Source organism: Xyrauchen texanus, chromosome 31 (genome assembly GCF_025860055.1).
Source record: "Xyrauchen texanus isolate HMW12.3.18 chromosome 31, RBS_HiC_50CHRs, whole genome shotgun sequence".
NCBI lineage: Eukaryota > Metazoa > Chordata > Actinopteri > Cypriniformes > Catostomidae > Xyrauchen > Xyrauchen texanus.
In genome coordinates this window covers 6,976,935-6,998,472 of record NC_068306.1, presented here as the reverse complement: position 1 = coordinate 6,998,472, position 21,538 = coordinate 6,976,935, and the positions used below count along the sequence as shown (strand labels likewise).

The 21,538-nt window shown below is 38.7% G+C and overlaps 2 protein-coding genes across 3 annotated transcripts; one reads left to right on the top strand and one right to left on the bottom strand.

Annotated features, from left to right (window-relative positions):
• Positions 1–11,855: 11,855 nt before the first annotated feature.
• LOC127625416 (SLAM family member 5-like) lies at positions 11,856–16,946 on the top strand. Its single transcript, XM_052100701.1, has 5 exons — positions 11,856–11,991; positions 13,100–13,426; positions 14,441–14,500; positions 14,636–14,887; positions 14,986–16,946. Exons 1-5 carry the CDS (start codon positions 11,955–11,957, stop codon positions 15,075–15,077), a joined length of 768 nt encoding a protein of 255 aa, XP_051956661.1. The 5' UTR covers positions 11,856–11,954; the 3' UTR covers positions 15,078–16,946.
• A 1,055-nt stretch (positions 16,947–18,001) lies between these two features.
• Positions 18,002–20,764, bottom strand: LOC127625419 (uncharacterized). 2 transcript variants are annotated; one of them, XM_052100712.1, is made up of 4 exons: positions 20,545–20,764; positions 20,128–20,451; positions 18,844–18,995; positions 18,002–18,620 (listed from the first exon to the last, which is right to left on the bottom strand). In XM_052100712.1, exons 1-4 carry the CDS (start codon positions 20,591–20,593, stop codon positions 18,579–18,581), a joined length of 567 nt encoding a protein of 188 aa, XP_051956672.1. In that variant the 5' UTR covers positions 20,594–20,764; the 3' UTR covers positions 18,002–18,578. The 2 variants fall into 2 exon arrangements, with proteins under 2 accessions (XP_051956672.1, XP_051956670.1); XM_052100710.1 differs by having other exon boundaries at positions 20,128–20,764.
• Between the last annotated feature and the right edge of the window lie 774 nt (positions 20,765–21,538).

Here is a 21,538-nt window from a genome sequence, read left to right as displayed (position 1 = left end):
GTAGGTGGTCTTCAATGTGCAAGGGCAGGGGTTTTCAATGGTTGTACTGCAGTTTAAAGTCCCTTTTGGGCTTGGTCAATACAAAATGTATTGCAGATGGTTCCTGGACACCAAATGGTCCCACCTGTGTGCCAGGTATGTGGGACCTAGAATTGAAGGAAACCGTGCATTTTGCCCCCATATATTAACATTACAGCACAGCACATAACATATTTTATTTTCTTGGAGATCCAAATTCAGCTCCAATCACAACCTGCTCTTACACGTGGCAAGACCTTAAATTGTAACTTTGCCCAGTTACGTTATAACTAGTCCAAGTTGTGACTTGTGCATGGCTGATGCAACCAGCCTGTGAACCAGAAGTACTTTAACATAACAGGCAGGTGTCTAGGAGCTGTCAATTCTGTTCCTAGGAGTGCCACTTCCTGCAGGCTGGCTTGTTTTGTAATCGCTTTATACATGTACAGTATATCAAAGATTCAGTAACCACTCCTGTATGTATAATTTGTTTATTCTGTACTGCGTTTTTTCCAATGTGGTATTACTAAATGCTGTTTTCTCCATATCAGCGACATGTTCTACACCTGTGGTGGAAAATGGAGTGGTAAAACCTGGAGGGAAACCATCATACAGACCCAGTGAGACTGCGGTCATCATCTGCAATCAAGGCTTCATTATGACTGGCCCATCATATATTAAATGTAGATCTAATGGCAAATGGAGACATTTGTCCCATTGTGTCCGCAGAGTACCTTGAAGCATTGTCTGTTTACATCTTCCATTTGTTTGTTCATACACTGTGCTTCATTTGTGCTATTAAATGACTGAGCTTGATTTTGAAGTTTCTTTGGCCTTGTTCTTCACTAAAGGCAAGAAGCACCTTTCTGTGGATTGTTGCCTTAAGGGTTTGTACACCTTACATTTTTAATGGTAACAAAACTTTTTTTTTTTTTTTTTTTTCTTAACCTTATTTTAACACATGAAGTGCATTTGGTAACCTGAGAAATTCCAGTGGGTGGGTGTTAATGTGCTTATTGTGGTAACATCTACAATAATTGGTTCGAAATTGTACAATTTATCTGCACTTTTCACATGAGTGGTGGTGGTGTAGTGGGCTAAAGCACTGAACTGGTAATCAGAAGGTTGTAGGTTTGATCCCCACAGCCACCACCATTGTGTCCTTGAGCAAGGCACTTAACTCCAGGTTGCCCCGGGGGGATTGACCCTGTAATAAGTGCACTGTAAGTCGCTTTGGATAAAAGCATCTGCCAAATGCATAAATGTAAGGTTACTAGTTTTGCAAGTTAAAAATCCAATTAATTTTATTTCACAGCTGTATGTGCAATTATGCAGAGGAGCAATTAGTGAATCGACAGGAGTGCTTTACATATAACGCAAATAATATAAGTGGCAACAAAACGCGTCTTTGTGCAAAGTGTTCAATGTTATTTGCATCCCAGTACAAATGGTTGCAGATACTATTTGCATTCCTAATTAAATGCTAACCTACAGTATGGGGCATTACTGCTGTTTTTGGTATTGTTTGTATTGTTGTAGACAGGAAGCTTCTGTCACCTAGACAAATTCCTTGTATGTGTAAGCATACTTGGCAATAAAGCTGATTCTGATTACTGCAGCGTGTTAATTGTTAAAAGTCCCACAGATACCCTACGTCCACCTGTACCCCTAATTTTTGTAAGGGAAGTTTAACCATGTATTTACTACAGTAACCATAGTAAAATCACTATCATTTTGTAGTAAAATCATAGTAACCACAACATTAAACATGGTGATCAGGGGCGTGTCTAGGGGGAGGCTGGGGGAGACAGTGCCTCCCCTAGGATAAGCTCTGCCTCCCCTGAGAATTTGAGAAATAATCTGTCCATCTGATAAATTACAATTTAAAAGTGGATTGTTTTGTGCATATTTTTCCATCGCTAGCAGATGAGTGAGGTCTGACACAACAAAAATCCAGTTTTGGCGCTGTTTCACAGTGCGCGCGAGCTCGGCGTACGCGCTCAGAAAAAGTGCATTATGTCAGAACAGAACGCCAATGAAATGTTTACCTGGCAGAGCTTTAAAGCACGGGCAAACAATGAACTTTTGTGATTGCGAATAAGTGCAGTGTCCTGTGAGTGTAACTCTACCGCTGCATTAACATATGATGTGAATGTACGTGGAGTTTTCGGGGACTGATCGAGGCGCCAGAACTGCAGCTGACAGAATGTGCGGCGATGAGAAAGCAGTGTGCAGTGCACTGTATGCGGCGCACGAGCAGCGCGAGATGCTTTCACATATGCTGCGTTACTTTGTAGGCTAACTGATCCGTGGCTGTACTGTACCAGAAACACATAGGCATACTCACTATTTTATTTCAAATCCAGAAGTTATCAACTTTTATTTAAAAAGATTTGTCTGCATTGCGATTCTCTTTGTACACATATACACTCTTTAATCGACGTATTCACGTTAAAACCCAATTTAATCAACGTATTCAATGCATTACTTCTATACAGATGTATATATTAATTTGCTCGAGCAATTAAGTGGACAAATATTTAACCATGTATTTATATGAAAATCGCAAACATTTTAAATTAAAACTTAAAATTGACAAAAACAGCAGACTCATACCTTTTCTTTTGCATTTCAATTTTAATACAATAAATCTTGCATTTCACAAAGAACTTGTTTTTCCACCTCCACGAATGAGACTAGAGTCATTCATTATCCCGCCTTGTTGAGGTAAATTTCAGTTTTCCTTGCTTTACCCCGGTCTTAAAGTAAAAATGAGACTGTGAAAAATAGTAGTATTTAATTAAATACATTCATCTAAGTCTATTTTGACTATAGATCTCAAAACTCCTCCAGTAGCCCCTTAAATAAAAAACGAACAGTCTTAACTAGAACGTTCATTAAAAAAATGTAGCCTATTGCTTTTCTATTGGCCGTTATTGGGTGTGTGTCAGTCTGCTGCCGGATCACATTAACAACCAGAGTGTGCAGTAGTCACAGTCGTCAGCACTTACAACCAGAGAATAACATTAAAATACTGTTCTCATACCGTTCAAATGAGCATATCAAATTTTTTACCTGGGTCCACATTCACAAAGAATCTTATAAGAGGCTACAAGTAGCTTCATAACTTTAGACTCCTAATGTGTTTTACTAAGAGTAATTCACGAAGCATTTTAGCCCTAAAAGTAGCACCTAAGTCTGGAACAGCTTAGAAGAAGAAACCAATTAATGTACCTCTTGTCTATACAAACGTGACTTCAGATTCATTTAAACTCTCTCGTCTCGGTTGCCTACTCGTGTAGCACGTCTTCTCACAAGCAAACACCTGTCACTCATCACCAGGCAATCACCGTGATCTGATATATGAATCTGTCAATAATAATAATAATAATAAATAATAATATCATCATCATATTATTAATGTTGACCTGGTTTAACTAACTTTTATGTGATAGCCCTATAGTCTAATAGGGGCCCTGTACCTATCTCTGGGTTCCTGGCTTAGAAAAAGATATGCACTAAAACAGATTGTGTGTAGTATAGCTTAATTTTGTGCCGATTTTTTCAATTGTTTATGTTGCCCCCCCCCAAACATGATATCCTGGTAACCCCTCTGATGGTGATTATATTAACGGGATATTACTGTAGGAACACCATTGTCTACCGCATTAATTTGGCTTTTGCCAAAAATCATGTTTACTATAATGTTACTATGGTAAACTCATTTTACCCAGCTGGATCAAACATTTCTTAACTCTGACTGTCACAGTGACCATCACTGCGAGGAAATCAACCCTTTGTTCTTTAAAGGGGTCATGACATGGGTTTTTTTATTGTATTATTATGTTCCCTTAGGTGCAATTATAGTATTAATATATTTTTTTTTAAGAAAAACTTTTAAAATCTAGTGATTTATGACCTTTTCCCACCCTGTTTCTCATCCTCTGATTCAAACAGTCTGTTTTGGGGGCGTTTTCCATTTAAGACTTCAGTGTTAACGCCCACTGTTATGATTGGCTAACGTCAGTGCCTATGTATCAATTATTGACGCCTCCAGCCAGAACAATATGCAAGTAAACTAAGTAAAAACACTGTGATTATTCATAATGAATGAAATTGCGCTTTAAAAAGTAGTTTAAAGTTTAAAATAGATTACTTACAGTTTGCGTCGTCGTTGTTCCCAGAATAGTCGGCACGGACTTATCTTTGAGCAACAGTTTTCTGGCAAAGCCAGCATCATATTGAGATTTGTTCTCAAAACAGTCATCCTTAAAATGACTGGGACGTCCATAAAAATAAACTGCATCCATTTTTCCCTGACGTCTGGATCTTTCGGCAGCTTATTCAGAGGTTTTGTTTGACCACAGCCAGGAACAGCACATCTGTGTGGCATCGTAATTTTCCTGTGCACAAGTAGTCTCTGTCAGAGCTCGCTGTCCATCGACTGAACACTTGTGAGGCGACGGCGATACTGAAATGAGCGTAGTTGTCTTGTGCTGGAGGCGGTCATATGCAAACGCTGTTACGTCACTTCTAACCGACACGTCACTTCTAACCATGAATCCAGAACGAGCTGTATTTTGAGCTTGATTAAATAAATGATTCGTTTAGAATGGGGAGGACGTCTTAAAATATTAAACTTGCAGGACGTTTTAATGATACAAAGACCTCTTATATACCAAAAGATCAAGGCAAATTTGGTTTCTCATGTCATGACCCCTTTAATTTATTCCTATTAGAAGTTTTAAAGGAAACATTAAGAGTGGAAAAGGGGGATGGAGTGGAGAATCGAACCCGGGACATCTGGAATAAACAACATCCACACCGTCTTGTCACACTACACCACTGCGGGGTAGCAGTTTTCTTTCATTTGTGTTTCCACCCGACCATTGGAGTGTAAATAGCCCCGCTCTAATTCAATCGCAGTATTTTTGGTTTGATAATCGCACAACGTTTAATTGAAATCACAACATAACATGGTCTTACTAAAAATCTATATCTTAACATGTACCGATTTTGCATCCTGCATGTGTTTTTGTGGTGTTTGCGCTGTTGTGTTCTCCATGGATTCTCCCTTCAGTCAACAGACCAAATGTGTTTCTGTATCAAGTCAATGTTTGATGCTTTGTCTAGTCTTCAACTATTGCAACTCCATAAGTCGGAGTGTAGGGTTAGCCTGCCGTTTAATTTGTTGAGCTTGGTTTGTGATTTTGATGTTAGGTATTAAAGGAAAGCCTTTTTTTTGCATTTGCTTTAGATTATATTCTGAGTTTTGTTTGATTCACTTATTTTGGACAAAGTTATTGCTCCCATTTTAGTCTAGTCATTTAATAAATTAATCTCTATAACCCTGTGTTATCTATCTTTGGTCTGACGGCTGGTGTGGAAATCTAGCAGAAACCTATTATTGTGCCCATTCCCACCCTAGAATGGGCGTAATAACCAACTTCCATCCATCTCAAATATAATACCCATTTATCTCTTATTTTGGTTCTAATAGTGATAGTGATCCGACTCTCCACCCTCTCTTCTCTGGTCATTAAAGGAACTGTGCTTGACTGATTTAACTCCATCTCTCAGAATGGTCCTTCAAGATGGTCTGGAGAGCGGAGGTATCCAAGGCACATCAGTTACTTACTGGGGTACCTCAGGGATCAGTGCTTGGGCCATTTCTCTTCTATATACACAACATCACTGGGACCCATCATTCAGTCACATGGTTTCTTTTACCACTGCTACGCTGATGACAAGCAACTCTACTTGTCTTTTCAGTCCAACGACACCACAGTGACCGCTCGAATCGCTGCCTGCCTGGCAGACATCTTGGCCTGAATGAAGGAACACCGCCTGCAAATTTTCCTCTTTTGTAAGTCGCTTTGGATAAAAGCGTCTGCCAAATGAGTACATGTAAATGTACAATAATAGATCTCTTGTGTTTGAATTATATCACTGTATTCAGAGTCCAATGAAGAGTTGACCGTAACCTTGACACAATGGCAACGTTGATCTTTTAATGGAGGGATTCTACAATGAATCTGACAAGGACATTTCTGATGATTCCATGTGCTATGTCTAGTGGCCAAAGGTTATTGATCATGGACGAGTTCACATGGACCTTGATTAGTTTTCTGGAGATTAATAGTTGCTGTGCAATTGGTTGCTAGTAGTCCTTCCTACTCTACTCAAAGATGGATCACGTAACCTCTGTTGTGTGCATTGCCATTGCTAGACGTTGCATTGTCACCGCTTATTTTCATAACATTAAACTCTGCTTAACACATCACCATCCATCACAGTCGCTCATGTTGCCATGTCGCTTTGTCACCATAATTTAAATCAGTCTGAACGTTGCTTTACATTAATGATCCGGTATGGTATTTGTGGTACTGTGCCTCATAACTCTTGTTTGAAAACAGAAAAAGAAATTTGGTAATGCAAATATGGAAAACAAGACTATAAACAACAGCTGATGATTCTTCAAGCTAGTAAAATAATTGAACTTTGACACATTCTGATTTGCCATTGGTGTACGAGGGTTGGTGGGCAAGTGACTCCACACCCCACCATAGAAATGATGGTCAGCCAATATATATGTTTTTGGACAATTTAATGTCCGTTAAAGACAGTTTAGAGTTTGAAAATGCCAACATGCCATTGTCATACAAACTTCAGTTAGTTAATTGTTTTTGTTTTGGGTTTTTTGGACAAAAATTTACCAGATATTCTACCTCCTGAAGCTACCAAACACTACGCAGTCCTTCAGCCTATTCTGACTGGGGTTGCTATTTAAATGTACAGTAATGTCTTAAAGGAAAATTGTCAAGTTAAAAATAGAATTAAGTAACTACTAATTTACTCATTAGTGCCCAACTAATGGGGCGGCTGTGGCTCAGGTGCTAAACCGCAGGGTTGGTGGTTCAATTCCCAGCCCCACACGACTCCGCAAGTGTCCTTTGGCAAGACACTGAACCCCAAATTGCTCCTAATGGCAGGCTAGCCCCTTGCATGGCAGTTCTGCCACCATTGGTGTGTGCATGTGTGTGTGAATGGGTGATTGGGACACAGTGTATAGCGCTTTGGCTTTATAGCGCTTTATATAGTGCTATATAAGTGCAGACCATTTACCATTTACCAACTGAATCGAGAGAATCTTCAGTCGCTTGCTACACACTAAATGAAATGGCAAGTTCATTAGCTGTGCCAGTATATATTTAATCTGAGTACATTTCTGCTTGACTGACAACTCTAAATAAGTGCAATTCCAACTTCCTACTGGGAAAAGTGCAATGGAACGCCATTTGAAGTTGTAATTCCAACATGAAAAATAGTGCGGAAATTTTAAACTCTGATTTTGCCGAGATGCATGTGTGTGTGACGTCACGCAATCATGTCGGTACCCAGGAAGGAAATACTAAATAAGTAATAAACATTCACTTGCATTATATAATATCGATGAATGAAAGTTCCTACATTGCTAACGTATGTAAAACACGCTTTATCAGGTAGAGTAGCAGTTGTTCAAAACATGGCAAATTATACTCTCTTGATAATCGTACATGTAGCACAAATGCTAACATGGCCGATTGTTTCTGAATTGGGTTGATAAGAGACATCTGTAGTAATAGTCAAACACCTGCTAAGCTAACGGGAGCATTGCAGTATTGTTTCCCTAAACGTCATCTTCCGAGTATCTGGCAATGGAATGTGGTCGGAGATCTGTGATATCAAGTAGGAATATCCAAACATCCGAATTGAATGGAACGCAGCATAAGTCATGATCACTTTGGACTCAAGGTGTTGAACTACAGTTTCCCAATTTCTAGAAGAATTAAAATAAAAATGATCAAAATATAGGATAAATGTGCCAAGGCTGTAACCACATAACCACATATTCAGGATCGGGGCTATTAAATGTGGGTATGGATCTTGACCATATCCACACAAATGTAAGATTAAATGTAAAAACTTAAATATTTGGGTAATTCAATGTTTGGCATTAGACTGTGTGTTAATAGTTTGGTGTAAAAACTGTGACTGACTATTTTATACTGTCTGTATTCGCTATTTTTATATTTTTTACTGTGTGTGTATATATATATATATATATAATTTTATATCGATGAAGTAGTGGTGTGGTTGTATAATTTAACATTTTATTTGCATGTCTAATATGCATTGCTCAGAAACAGAATTTGAATGTTGCATCAATGCAAAACTGAGCCCCATAAAATCGTAAATCATAACTTTAGCAGTACTTTAAATGGCAGGCGTCAAACTAGCATCTTTCTATTGTGCTTTGGGGTGTTTAGTGTACAACCGTAATTTCAAGAACACTGTCTAGAGAGAAAAATAGGGGCTCCTTGTGAGTTAAAAAAAAATGTAAACCTTGAAAATAGTTTTTCTAATGTTTACTCTTTCCTAATCTGTTTAATGTATCTTCATTTTCTTATAGATTTAACAAAAATCTAGATATGGTCACATGGGATGTGTCAAACGTTTCGACATGCAAGCCATCTCTTTTTTCAGTGAATTCCAGCTCTTGCTACATTTTTCCCACGTATTTTATCGCCTGCTCTCTCGGCGTCAACACGGTCCTTGGTCTTCCAGCAAACTGTTACATCCTGTGGCTGAGCGTGAAAGAGATGATTCGAGGGCAGTCCACCGAAATCTTCGTTGTCAACGCTGCACTTGTTGAGGTCATTTACTGCATTTCCTTTGTTTTCGTTGTACGACAGTATTTCTTTAACTGTCCTGAATGCAAGACTGGGGTGTACTGTTTTGGAATGGTTCTGTTGGTCGGTCGCCCCCTGTTTCAGAGTTGCATCTGTGTGGAGCGTTACTTGGCAGTTCTGCATCCTCTGATCTTCCTGAAGCTCAAACCCATGAAATACAGGATTGCCTGTTCTGCTGTCGGATGGGTTCTGATCTTCAGCTTAAGCCTAATAGTTACAGTGGGTGTAGTTGAACTTCCTAACTTGGTTTTGTCACAAATCCTTATTTCTTTCACCATAAAACTGTACAGTTGCTTGATGGTCCTGAAAGCTTTGGTGCGTCCTGGACCTGGTCACGACGTCAAGCAGAAAGAGGCAGTGAACCAGGATAAAATCAAGGCTTTTCGGATCATTCAGATGGTTCTGGTATCTGCTGTTATTATGTATGGTCCTATGATTGTCTCTCTCATCCTTTTTCATATTGTAGATTTAAAGACGTATCTTTTGTCCTGGTCCACTGCCTTGTGTTTGGGGATAATGTCAGGGTTTGTGCAGCCTTTCCTGTATCTCAAACGAGTTGGCAAACTGCCCTTTTGTTAAAGGTGCTTACCAAATGGGATATGCTTTGGTATGGCGTTACTTTAAGCATTATAGGCACCAATCCCATGATTTTTAGAGCTAATAGATGGATATATCTAACATAAAAATAACATGGGTAGGTCATTGAATACCCATACTGACCACTAATATTGGAGGGCTGTCTATGGTAGTTAGGACTCTGCTTGATTGTCATGTTGACTTACTAGAAATTAGATGTTTTTCTGCATCTTTTCAAGAGCTACTCTTCCAGGATGTTTTATTTTTGGGTGAACTATTGCTTTCAAGTCATTACTTCGTAAAGCACAGATGGTCTTTGCTGTTAAAATAAAAGGTGTTGTGATTTACATTATTTCCAGTCATTAAATATGGTGGGGTACTCTTGTGTGTTATTTATTGCGGCCTGCTGTCACTGCTATGTAAATTATGAGTGTATATTTCATCCTGGACTCGCAAACACCATCAGTTGCTCTTGTCACTATACTGTGTTTGTATAGTACTCACGAACACAGATGATAAAATCCACCACGATCTCCAAAATCAAAGGAAACTGGGTGTTTGAAATACACTATGATAAATCCTCCGGCAGGCAACTCGTTAAATAATCCAATGTTGGTTTTGATCCATTGGTTTGACTTTGGTTTTATCTTCGCGCACTTTATTCACACTCTGATCGCAATGTTTTTTTTGGATACGATTCAAACGAATTCCCAATTATAATACAACACCACCAAAGTTAAAATTAAAATACAAAACATTTAAATTGAATATATACTGTAATATATAATTCATCCTCTGTAGTAGTGCAAGATGGGGATCGTCCGATTTATACAAAATGTATTTTTTTTAATTTAAATTCAAATATAAAGTCAAATATTTTATGTTGGCCCAATTGTTTATTTTCAAAATGTAGTTTAATCATTTCATATGGAGAGAAAATTGCTTCTAATGCAGAGACAAACGGAAAGAAATTCACCAATAGAAAGTTGGTTCACAAATAAATTGAATCAGATCCACAAATAAATGTACGTTTTTGGAGTTTCACAAAAATGAAATTAAATATATGTTGGGAGTTTTTAAAAAATTAAGTGCGTTCACAAATAAAACACAATTATGTCCAGAGTTCCTTTGTGAACCGTACGCATTTTTTCGCGAATCGCTTGTTGTGCATTTGCGGATGGCAGAGTTCTGAAATATTTCATGTGCGAGAGCTGCGCACAATCCACATATAGGTGGACTCCACCCATCTTCTACTCAAGCCAATCAGATTATTGCCACAATGCTTGGACCAATCGTAGCACGTTCTATCTTCAATCACGCTGCGTTTTACTATCAGGGTGGGACCAGAGTCGCAGTGCTCTCATGAGCATGGAATTAAGCACTAACAGATACGCTCCAAGGCCGCGAACTCTTAAAGTAACGGATGCCATCAGAGGAATACCATGACTTATGGTTTGTATCATTGTCTCTCAGTTATAAACATGTGTTAAGTCTTGTTAAATGTCGACAGCTGAATATTTCCCATTTGTAGAGTGGATTTAAGAGTACACATTTCAGTTTAGAAAATTGGTAGAAAATTCAAATAGCAGACTCATACAGTCAGACAGGTTAGCTATAATGGCAATGATCAGGACACTCTACAAATGGGCAGTTCTCAGCTGTCGACATTTAACAAGACAATACACACGTTTATACCGAGAGAAGATGTTACAAACCTTAAGTCACAGTATTCCTCTCATGGCGTCCGTTTCTGGAGCTTATCCGTATCCATGCTCATGAGAGCGCTGTGATTCTGGTCCCACCCTGACAGTAAAACGAAGTGTGATTGGTTGAAGATAGAACGTGCTACGATTGGTCTGAGTAATGTCATTTTGGTAGGTTTGCTGGAATTGAATAGTAGGTTGAGATTTAATGGTAGGCTGTGACAACTGACCCATGTCTCTTCTACATACCTCATTTTTCTATTTGCGTAATTACCTCAGTTCTTTATAATTCTGCACAAATTTTAACTTTATTTATTTATATATATTTCTATATTTGAAGCTGGCATACCAAAATAATTTTAAAAATCTAGCAAACAAGTATTCAAAACAACAAATATATGGGTAATATGATTCCTTACCCACATATCAGAGATAAGATCACAAAGATTTTATTAAATATACAATTTTAGCAGGATTAGTCTTATATTTTTACCATAAAAACAACCCTTAAACATGCTGTATTCATTGTTCTATTAGCTTTACTTTTGGACATAGGACAACATAACATTTTAAAAAAGACCACTAGATTACCAGGGGAATTAGTTGTTGTTGTTGTTTTTGACAAAGTCATGGCAAATCTCTGCCTTTTGGCGAGGGTCTCCTCAACACTTTAATGGCCATTTATTGTTCAAAATAAATAAACAATTACTTCCAGGTGCAAGAAAACTTCTGCCTTTCTCTGACCGATAGAGGTTACACTGCCACCTATTGGTAGCAGGTGAATGATTTCATTTCAGGTGTCACTTCCTCTTGAGAGACAGAAGATCTTCACTGAATGTCCATCCTGCTCTGTTGAGGTGCATCATCGAGAGAACTGACGCGATTCAAAATAACACCTGATACTCCTAAAACAAAGTGCATCAGTATGTGGGCTTTCATCTTATTTGTCATCAGTGTGGAGGGTAAGAAACTTTTAAATATAATATTGCTTTTGTTTATATACAGTTTATATAAAATAATGGTCATGGGTTCGATTCACAGGGAAATACAAACACACTGATACAAGGGTGTAGATTCCAGAGGGGATGGGGGTGGGGGGGGTGGAAGAGGTAACCCCAATATTTATACCAGGATCAATGGAAACATGAAAATGCTTCACACTGCAAGCCCCCCAATGTCCAAGCCAAATCTACGCCCTTGCACTGATAAACTGTATACATTAAATGCACTGTAAGTCGCTTTGCCTAAAGGTGTCTGTAAAATGTAAATGCCGTATGGACAGTCGCAAGGAAGCAAATGGACGTCTTGGCTTGCATAACCACACACTTTTGTGTGACAAGGCAGGTAAACGTATATCCAACGATCAAAAGGTTTTACAGTCAAATTTGTTATCCAGGAAAGTCCTAAATAAGTCAATTTCTGGGTGTTGTTGTGACATCCACAGACCAAAAATATTTTTTAATTCAATTAATACATTTTACACATAGTTTACCTTTTGTGGAAAAAATGAGCAGACTTCCTGTTTGCTTAACAAACTGTAAATCAACCCAGAGACTGATGTCTTTTTAGAAAAAAATGTAATAAAAAAACTCGTTTTTTGTCGTTTCAAATTAAAACAATTGAAACCGATTCAATAAAAAAATGGACCATATTTTTTTAATAATTTTTTGTTTTGACTCTTTGAGACAAAGAAACACTTTCTGGTCAAAGCCGTGTCATTTACATGCAGCATTGTCTAAAACCTCAGAAGCGTGAGGCTAACTTCCTTTACCACAACTTGCTGCTTTCAGTCCAACCACATGCCTGCTATAGTGCTGCACAGTGAACACATGCATGGAAAAGTTATGAAAGATCTAGTTTAAAACCGGAAGTGTCATAATTCAATCAAATGTATTTGGTCAACACAGACTACAGATAGCGGGATTAAAACAGCAGCTTTCTGATCATGAGGCTCAAAATAGAGTCGCAATATCTCTTGATATTTGTTCTTTGACTCAAATTGGTAGTCAAAAATATGATTGTAGTAACTTGTTTTTATTTTCCTCATATCTCGTTTTCATTTTGTTCCAGTGGGTGGAGAAGTTGATGATGTTGAATCAGTTACAGTGAGGGAGGGTGGTGTCCTCAGACTACATTCAAGAGTTGTTGAATTAAAGGGGAACTTACAAATATTGTGGACGGCTGAAAGTGGCAGTCAGAGTGCCCGTGTTGCACAGATGTATCATGGGAATATTTACACCCACTATGATGAGAGATTCACTGGCAGAGTGCAGCTGGAACAACAGACTGGATCTCTAACCATCTCAAACATCAGAAGCAATGAATCTGGAATTTATAAAGCATTAATTGTTAATAATAAACAGATTGCAGCAAGGGAGTACAAAGTGAATGTATATGGTAAGTTATACCTGCAAACAATATGGAAAAATAACCTTCCCAATGTTAATATTTTGGCACTTTTCCACTGCACGTAACGGTTCGACTCAACTCGCTTTACTTTTCTGAGCTTGCTTTTCCACTGCAGTTTAGTGCCGCCTCAATGTGGGTGGGATTATAGGCTGATCGTCATAGTTACGCCGCCTCTACTGCCGTGACATCATCTTAAACGCGACACAAACATTACTGACCATAAACAATAACACGACCGCTAGCTGTTTGCTACTAGCTCATTGTGCTGCATAAAGCAGTTGTTGCATGGTGATTTTACACAGGTGTAACAGTTAAATTGGCCTGGTTGTTTTAGAAACTTCCAGTAGCTGGTCAACTAAATAAAGTGAAGCTTTCAAGCAGAGTATAGAGTTAACATAACAAAACGTACCATCATCCATCGTGGCCGAGTCCAGGACACTCTCCCTCCCATTGCCATAGATAGCATCCATTTGGTCGAACCACTTCCACTTTTCCTTGATGGTTCTGTAGTCACTTAAGTTTTTTAAACTTTTCGCTACACTGTTGGTAGGTCCGGTGGTAGCCGTGTGCGGCCAACAGCTGAGACACTTACTGAGTGACTTTATCGTTTCACATCTTTTCGTTTGTCGCTAACGAGAGGAACATCTGCACCTCATTAATTGACCACGCCGTGGTTTTGTGCACAACCATTTCTTTTTATGCTGAATAAAAATTATGCTGTTCTCGCTGTTGCTAACTTTAAAACTAGCGGGTTGATGTCACATGTCGGAAATCCAGTGACGATGGTAGTGATGATTCTCCCTGACCAATCAGTGATCTGCAGGATTTTGGCGTCACATTTAGTATCGGCTCGGCTCGCTTGGAACCTCGACCAAGTTGGTACTAAAAAATGTACCAGGTACCAGGAACTATCCAGTGTAAAACCCCCAAAAAGCGAGCAGAGACGAGTTGTACCGTGCAGTGGAAAGCCCCATTTGTTAATGTTCTCTGCTTGTTCTAAAGCGACTGTCTCTGTACCTGCCATGAGTAGCAGCTCATTGGATAGTGTGCACCAATCTCCAGGTAAGTCCGTCCTATTCCTGCCTAAGAAAGTATTATTCTTATCTATTGAATGGGAGTCAATAAACACAAAAGAACAGAAAGAGACTTTCTTGGCTTTGAGGCATTTGAATGTAATAATTGTAATCTGTATTCTAGTTACATTACAGGAAAGTTTGGAGCTCTGCTCTTTGATCTGCTCTGTTAGAAATGATCAAGACGTGTTCATCTCGTGGTATAAAGGTGGTGAAATGTTGAATCAGACCAGAAGTTCAGATCTCAGCATCAACCTCAGTCTACCGTTACACCTCCATTATAATGATACAGAGAACTACAGCTGCACAGCTGCAAATCCAGTCAGCAATAAGACCATCTACCTTCAAATGAAAGACTTCTGCACACAATATGAAGGTACGTAACTAATAAAGACTCTTCCTGCCACAATGACATCATTGCAACTTCTAAACATATACGGTTTAATGCCAGTATGTCCGTCTCTTATCTTTCAGATTGTCAACAGTATTGTGGTGATGTTGAGGTTGTGGTTCGGTTGGTTCTGTCTGGTCTTGTGGGCATTGCCTCTGTTGTCTTTTCTGGTTGAGCACGTGAGGTTCTCCTCTACTCGGGGAAGGGTTTATTCCTCTGTGTGCTGATGAAACGTTCTGCAGACATCATAACGTGGAATTGCTTTGATATTAATGCAGCAAGATAAGTTGCAGATTTATCCGCCATTACAGATAATTTACTTGCATCCTAAAAAGAATAACTGCTAATATTGTGTTATTATTAATAGATCGTTTTCATTGATGTATTACTGTAGCAACATGATTAAATTAATTTAGTAGTCGTTTTGGTTCTGTTGTATTTTTGTGAACCAGTTTCCATTTGTTGTTTGTTTTTGTTCATTTGTGCTCTATAATGTCATTTTGTTTAATGTATTTCACACACAATATTGGTACTACTTATATGATCTTTTACTATTAACACATGCCAGTAGAGCACTTGTAATAGGCCTTATTCAAGCTAGCGCCACTTTTGGGATGAGGGGAATGACAACAAGGCTGTGAGGGATAGACATGCACTTTTCCACTGCACGTTACGGTTTGACTCAACTCGACTCGCTTTACGTTTCTGAGCTTGCTTTTCCACTGCAGTTTAGTGCCGCCTCAATGTGGGTGGGATTATAGGCTGATCGTCATATTTGCGCCGCCTCTACTGCCGTGAAATCATCTTAAACGTGAAACAAACATTACTGACCATAAACGATAAAACGACCGCTAGCTGTTAGCTAATAGCTCATTGTGCTGCATAAAGCAGTTGTCCAGTAGCTGGTCAACTAAATAAAGTGAAGCTCTCAAGCAGAGTATAGAGTTAACGTAACAAAACATACCATCCTCCATCGTGGACTCCAACAACGCCAGTCCAGGTCACTCCATCCCATTGCGAAAGATAGTCCATTTGGTCGAACCACTTCCACTTTTTTCTGTTTGAACCACTCCGGCTGCTGTGGTCCTTGATGGTTTTGTAGTCACTTTTAATTAAATTGTGTACTTTTCCCTACACTGTTGGTAGCCGTGTGCAGCCAACAGCTGAGACACTTCCTGAAAGACCTTTTCGTTTTGTGTCGTTTCGTTCGTCGCCTACAAGAGGACATCGTTTATTGACCACAACGTGGTTTTGCGCCATTTCTTTTCACAATTCGAAAGTCGCCTGAACAAATGATACCGTTATCGCTGTTGCTAACTTTAAAACTAGCGGGTTGACGTCCCGTGTTGGAAATCCAGTGACTCTGGTTGTGACGATTCTCTCTGATCAATCAGTGATCTGCTGGATTTTGGCATCACATTTTAGTATCGGCTCGCTTGGAACCTCAACCGAGCTGGTACTAAAAAAAAGTACCAGGTACTATGCACAGTGGAAAAACCCCCAAAAGCAAGCAGAGTCGAGTAGAGCTGTACCGTGCAGTGGAAAAGCCCAATTACGGTCTCTTCAATGGCACTAACGGCGTAAAGCTGTATAAAGTCCCTAGATCACATCTGATTTTCCATAAAATTCTTGTTGTCTGGAGTTCTTTGAATGCTGAATCTGCTTGGACAAATATTTGATCAATTTGATCAAAAACACTTTAAACTACAGTACAGTCCATTGAAGAAACTTCAAGTCCATTCTTCACAGCCTCGTTGTCATTCCCGTTAAAAATCAAAGATGGCGCTAGCGTGAATAAGGTCTAGTACTCAGAAGACATGTTTGTGAAGTGTACAACTGTAGTATATGCAGGAGGCTTTAGATTGAACCAGTTATCAACATGTCTGATTTTGAATTGTTAGTTTCAGTTAATCAAGATGATGAATGTTGCAAGTCATTTAAAAAGAGACGATGAATTCTTTTCAAGATTTTTTATTTTTTTTTAAATACTTTTTTGGAATTATTACCATTTGGAATTTGGAATTATTGATGTTGGATTTCTAAAAATGACAATAAAACAAACAATGCGTCTGAACAATTGTACAGACAGCATGATTTTTATAATACAACAATTGCTCAAAATATTTACAATAATAATACAATTATAATCGCAGACATCTCATCTCACATTGAAACGTTGACTGCCGACAAATCAGCAAACACAAGTAAATCTTAAATTATTCATTCACCAAATCTCCATAGCAATCAAAATCATTTCTATACAGCAGAAAATAGCATTATTGCATCATTTGGAGAACAGCATTGAACAAGAATAAAGAAAAACATGCAATTCAAGTACGCAAGATAATGTCCAAACAAGAAACAACACATTCCAACTGAGATATGATACTAAATAGTACCGCCATGATAAAGAGTCCTGTCATGGCATTGTGTTGCACCAGTAGGTGGCACTCAAATTCAGCAGCACCACCAGAGATTGGTTGGTCCGGAAGTCGACATTGTGACGTTCAAATTCACTGTGTTAACTACTCTTCAGGACGTCATCCTACGTCATGTCTTACTGGGAGAAAAAAAAAATGGAATAAGAGGTAGTATTTCAACATACAAAAAAATGACCTGAATCAGGTGTGCTTGCACATGCAAGGAATTTGTCTTGGTGACGGGAGCTTCCAGTGCACAACAATGCAAGACAGTGGCTGTGTCTCGTTTGGAAGAATGCGTCCCCCAGATGTTGCATTTGTCGGCCGTATACGTCATCAAGACTGTCTCGTTTCAGGAAAGCGAGTAGGACACACTTAGGCCCAGTGACCCTGTGTCAACAAGCTTGCCCCCCAAAATTTGGAATTGTATCACACCATAACATTTTGGGTGGCAGTAATGGAAAAAAAAACAAAAAGGTATTTATTGTGCCATAACTTTATGTCAAGAGGAAATTACTCAGAAAACTGCCAAGATGTACCTATATGTGTCATATGGTTTACAGATGCAGAAAAGTGCCTAGATGTGGTTAAATCACAGTATTGATCATCATCACTCTACAATACAAAATGACAATACAAAGAAGTGAACATGAAACGTTCATTTCAGTTGAAATTGTTTTATTAGCTTAGTTCTAGAGATTGCAGTGATACATGACATGGTGAAAAATGACTTGAAATAATCATGAAAGTAGGTTAAGATAGATTAAAAGTTAAAAGTGTGCCCCCTAAAAGCACAAGTGGCTCCTGCCTGCCAGTTCTGGTGCTCGGAGCTCTGAAGCGTCGGCCAGAAGGCCGTTCATAAAGGTAGTGGGCTGGGTCGGTGGGGTCCAGAGTGATTTTTCCAGCCTTTTTCCTCACTTTGGAAGTGTACGTTCTTGAAGGGAGGGCAGGGGGTGACGAATAATCCTCTCAGCGGTCCAAACTGTTCTGATATCTGATTTCGTAGCTGAACCAAACCAGACAAAGTGCAGAGGACAGACTCAACGTCTGCGGAGTAGAACTGCATGTTCTGAATTACAGTAATGCACCATTCCTCGTTAGTCCGGAACTTAATGAGGTCACCACTGATATTACAGATAATATACGCAGTCCATATGATCCTCAACACCACAGCACCTGCAATCCAGGGTCAACGTACTGTGATTAAGCCCTGCATTGGTTGCTTTGGTTTCCATGACACCTGCTGGCTGCAGCGACTAAGTGTTTGTCATCTCAACTGGCCCTTCGTAAATATGTCGCTGCAATTCAATACAAAAACACAATTAATTGATGTAATGTAATGGTGTAGATGGCAAAGCTAAATATATTTCAATAGTCATGTTTTTATAATCGATATCAGGGTTTAAAATTCAAACCACATAATATTAGCCCATCATTTAGTTATAAAAAGGTACCATATAATTATTCATAAGAGACAGAATGTTGACAGGTTAGGTTACATATTCCTGTGACAATACTTGCATTCTTGTGTTTCCTGTATAGGACAGCAATGATGACACTTATGAGGAGCACCCCAAAGATGGCTACAGCTACAGCTGTAGTAACGCCAACAGGAAATGATTTACTGAGCATTGGAGAGGGGGTCAATGGGCTGACAGTGCAGGGTGGACGATCTATAAGGAACAAAAAACAGTTTGCAAATAGTTGACATGTAGTAACCAATCCTGGAACCCTACATTTGTTCGGTGAGCTTCATGGTATAGGCCACACTTGTGTAGGACTTCACCAAAACACATTTGAAGAAATATAGAAAAATATCTCAGCTCAGCTGGTCTTTAAAATGCAAGTGAATGGAGATTTCTCTTTCGAAGATCCAAAAATCACAGACAGTCATCATAAATGTATGTCATTGATACGACTCCAGATGTTAAATTAATGTCTTCTAAAGTGACATGATCGCACTTGGTATGAACAGATAAATATTTAAGCACTTTTTTTTTAAACTCTAAATCATGCATCTGGTCGGCGCCGGTAAGCACATGACGTAATCGCATTAGCATTTTAAACACGTGAGAACTTGTTTTCGTTGCATCATGACAACGCAACTACGTCACACGCGAGACCGCTTGAACTCCACCCTCTCGTGAAGAAAAAAAAAAAAAAACAACCCTCTCGTGAAGCTTACCGGAAGCGATGATTTAGAGTTAAAAAGTACTTAAATATCGATCTTTATATTTATCTTTTTTTTTTTAATACACCAAAATAAATCGTATTGCTTTAGAAGACATTAATTTAACTGCTTGAGTTGTATTGACGACGTTTATGCTGACTGTGAGTATATCCCTTTAAATTGAAGTGGAGTGTCATGCCAATGACATCATGTCCTTTGACTGTGGACGTTCGTGATTTTTTTTTTTTTTTTTTTTGTAGTTATAGAAGTGGTTTAATGAAGCAATGTGATAGATGTGGGTGAGAAACTTTCACATTTTCACAAATTTAAATTTTTCAATTTGCCCGGAGGACGGGACTTTCCAAACGAGACCCAGCATTTTCAGACATGACACGTGACCAGTGACGTAACGATCTTCCGACGTCATTTCGCCCATGGGTAACTCGAGTTCATACTTTCATACTTATTCTACGTCTTTAGTTATGCTTTTTGAATGTTTAGGTGCATATGTAAAATAAAATAAAAACACTTCTAAATAAACTACCGTTTCTCCACGTTCTTCCATACAGTTTTCTTTCAGTATCTTAGAATTTAGATGATGCAATAGCAATATTTTTTTGCTTAAGTATACTTACCAAATACAGAAACGTTATAAATCCTGTTTTCCGACAGTTTACCACTCAGGCTGCACACTTTGTAAAGCCCCTCTTGACTGCGGTTGACGTTCAACAGGATCAGCGTCACGTTCTGCTCATCATAATGGAGTAAAACGCCAGATTTTAAGCCCTCAGCTTCACATTTCCGATGATGACAGACTAGCTGTGCTATTAGCTCATCTGATATCTCTTTTTGGAGGATAAAGAGAACCTGAGGATCATCGTCCGGGTTAGCGATTTGAGTAGAGAGGGTCAGGTTGTCTCCATCCGACACCTTTATTAACACAACATCATCACCATCACCTGCAACCATAAAGATATTATAGTCTGTACGAGTGAAGCAGATCCGCTCCCAAACATAAATTAATTGCTTTAACTTTTGAGCACATGTCTTACCTGGTAAACACGTAAAAAGTAGACTAAACATGACTAACACGTCGAACATCTTGACTACACTTGCTCGTCCTAAGACTTGATGTTGCGGGAAGAATGTCCTTTTAAAAACGGAGCCGGTCTTTGAAGCCCCGCCCCCTTTCTAATGACGCAAGAAACAAAAGCTCCTCCCTGAGATTTTTTAATTTATTTTATATATATATATATACATTGACTTGCTCGTCCAATGACTTGATGTTGCGAGAAGAATGTGCAGGAGAATTCCCCTTTTAAAAACGGTATTTGAAGCCCCGCCCCTTTCTAATGACGCAAGAATCGCGCGTTCCCAAACTTATATTTTTTTAGATTTATAATTTTATATATATACATATATATATATATATATATATATATATATTTTTATTTTATATTATTATTATTATGCTTTGAACAACAAACAAGACTATAATACAACATACGTTTTTGTGGTTCCACAGTGTGTAGAAAGTTTAAGGAGTGTCTGCGTGCAGCATGCTGAATCTCAATGAGACATAAGGAAGGAACTAACAGCCCAAACAATTGATAAAGTTTCATGTTTTTTTTTTTTACATACTTGTAATTATGAGATTGATATTGTTTGTTTTTCCTTGGTTTTGAATGACTTTGATTTTTCCATATATGTATTATTTGTAATATTTCTATAATTCACACATTTTTCTTTTTTCACTTTTTTTAATGTTATGTTATTAAAGTATTCCATGTAATACTTGTGTGCGCTTTCTTTCTTATTGGAGTGGTGGTGGCGTAGTGGGCTAAAGCACATAACTGGTAATCAGAAGGTTGCTGGTTCGATCCCCACAGCCACCACCATTGTGTCCTTGAGCATGACACTTAACTCCAGGTTGCTCCGGAAGGATTGTCCCTGTAATAAGTGCACTTTGGATTAAAGCGTCTGCCAAATGCATAAATGAACACGGGGGAACACTATCTGACAGTAACATTCTCAGCTGTCAGGATG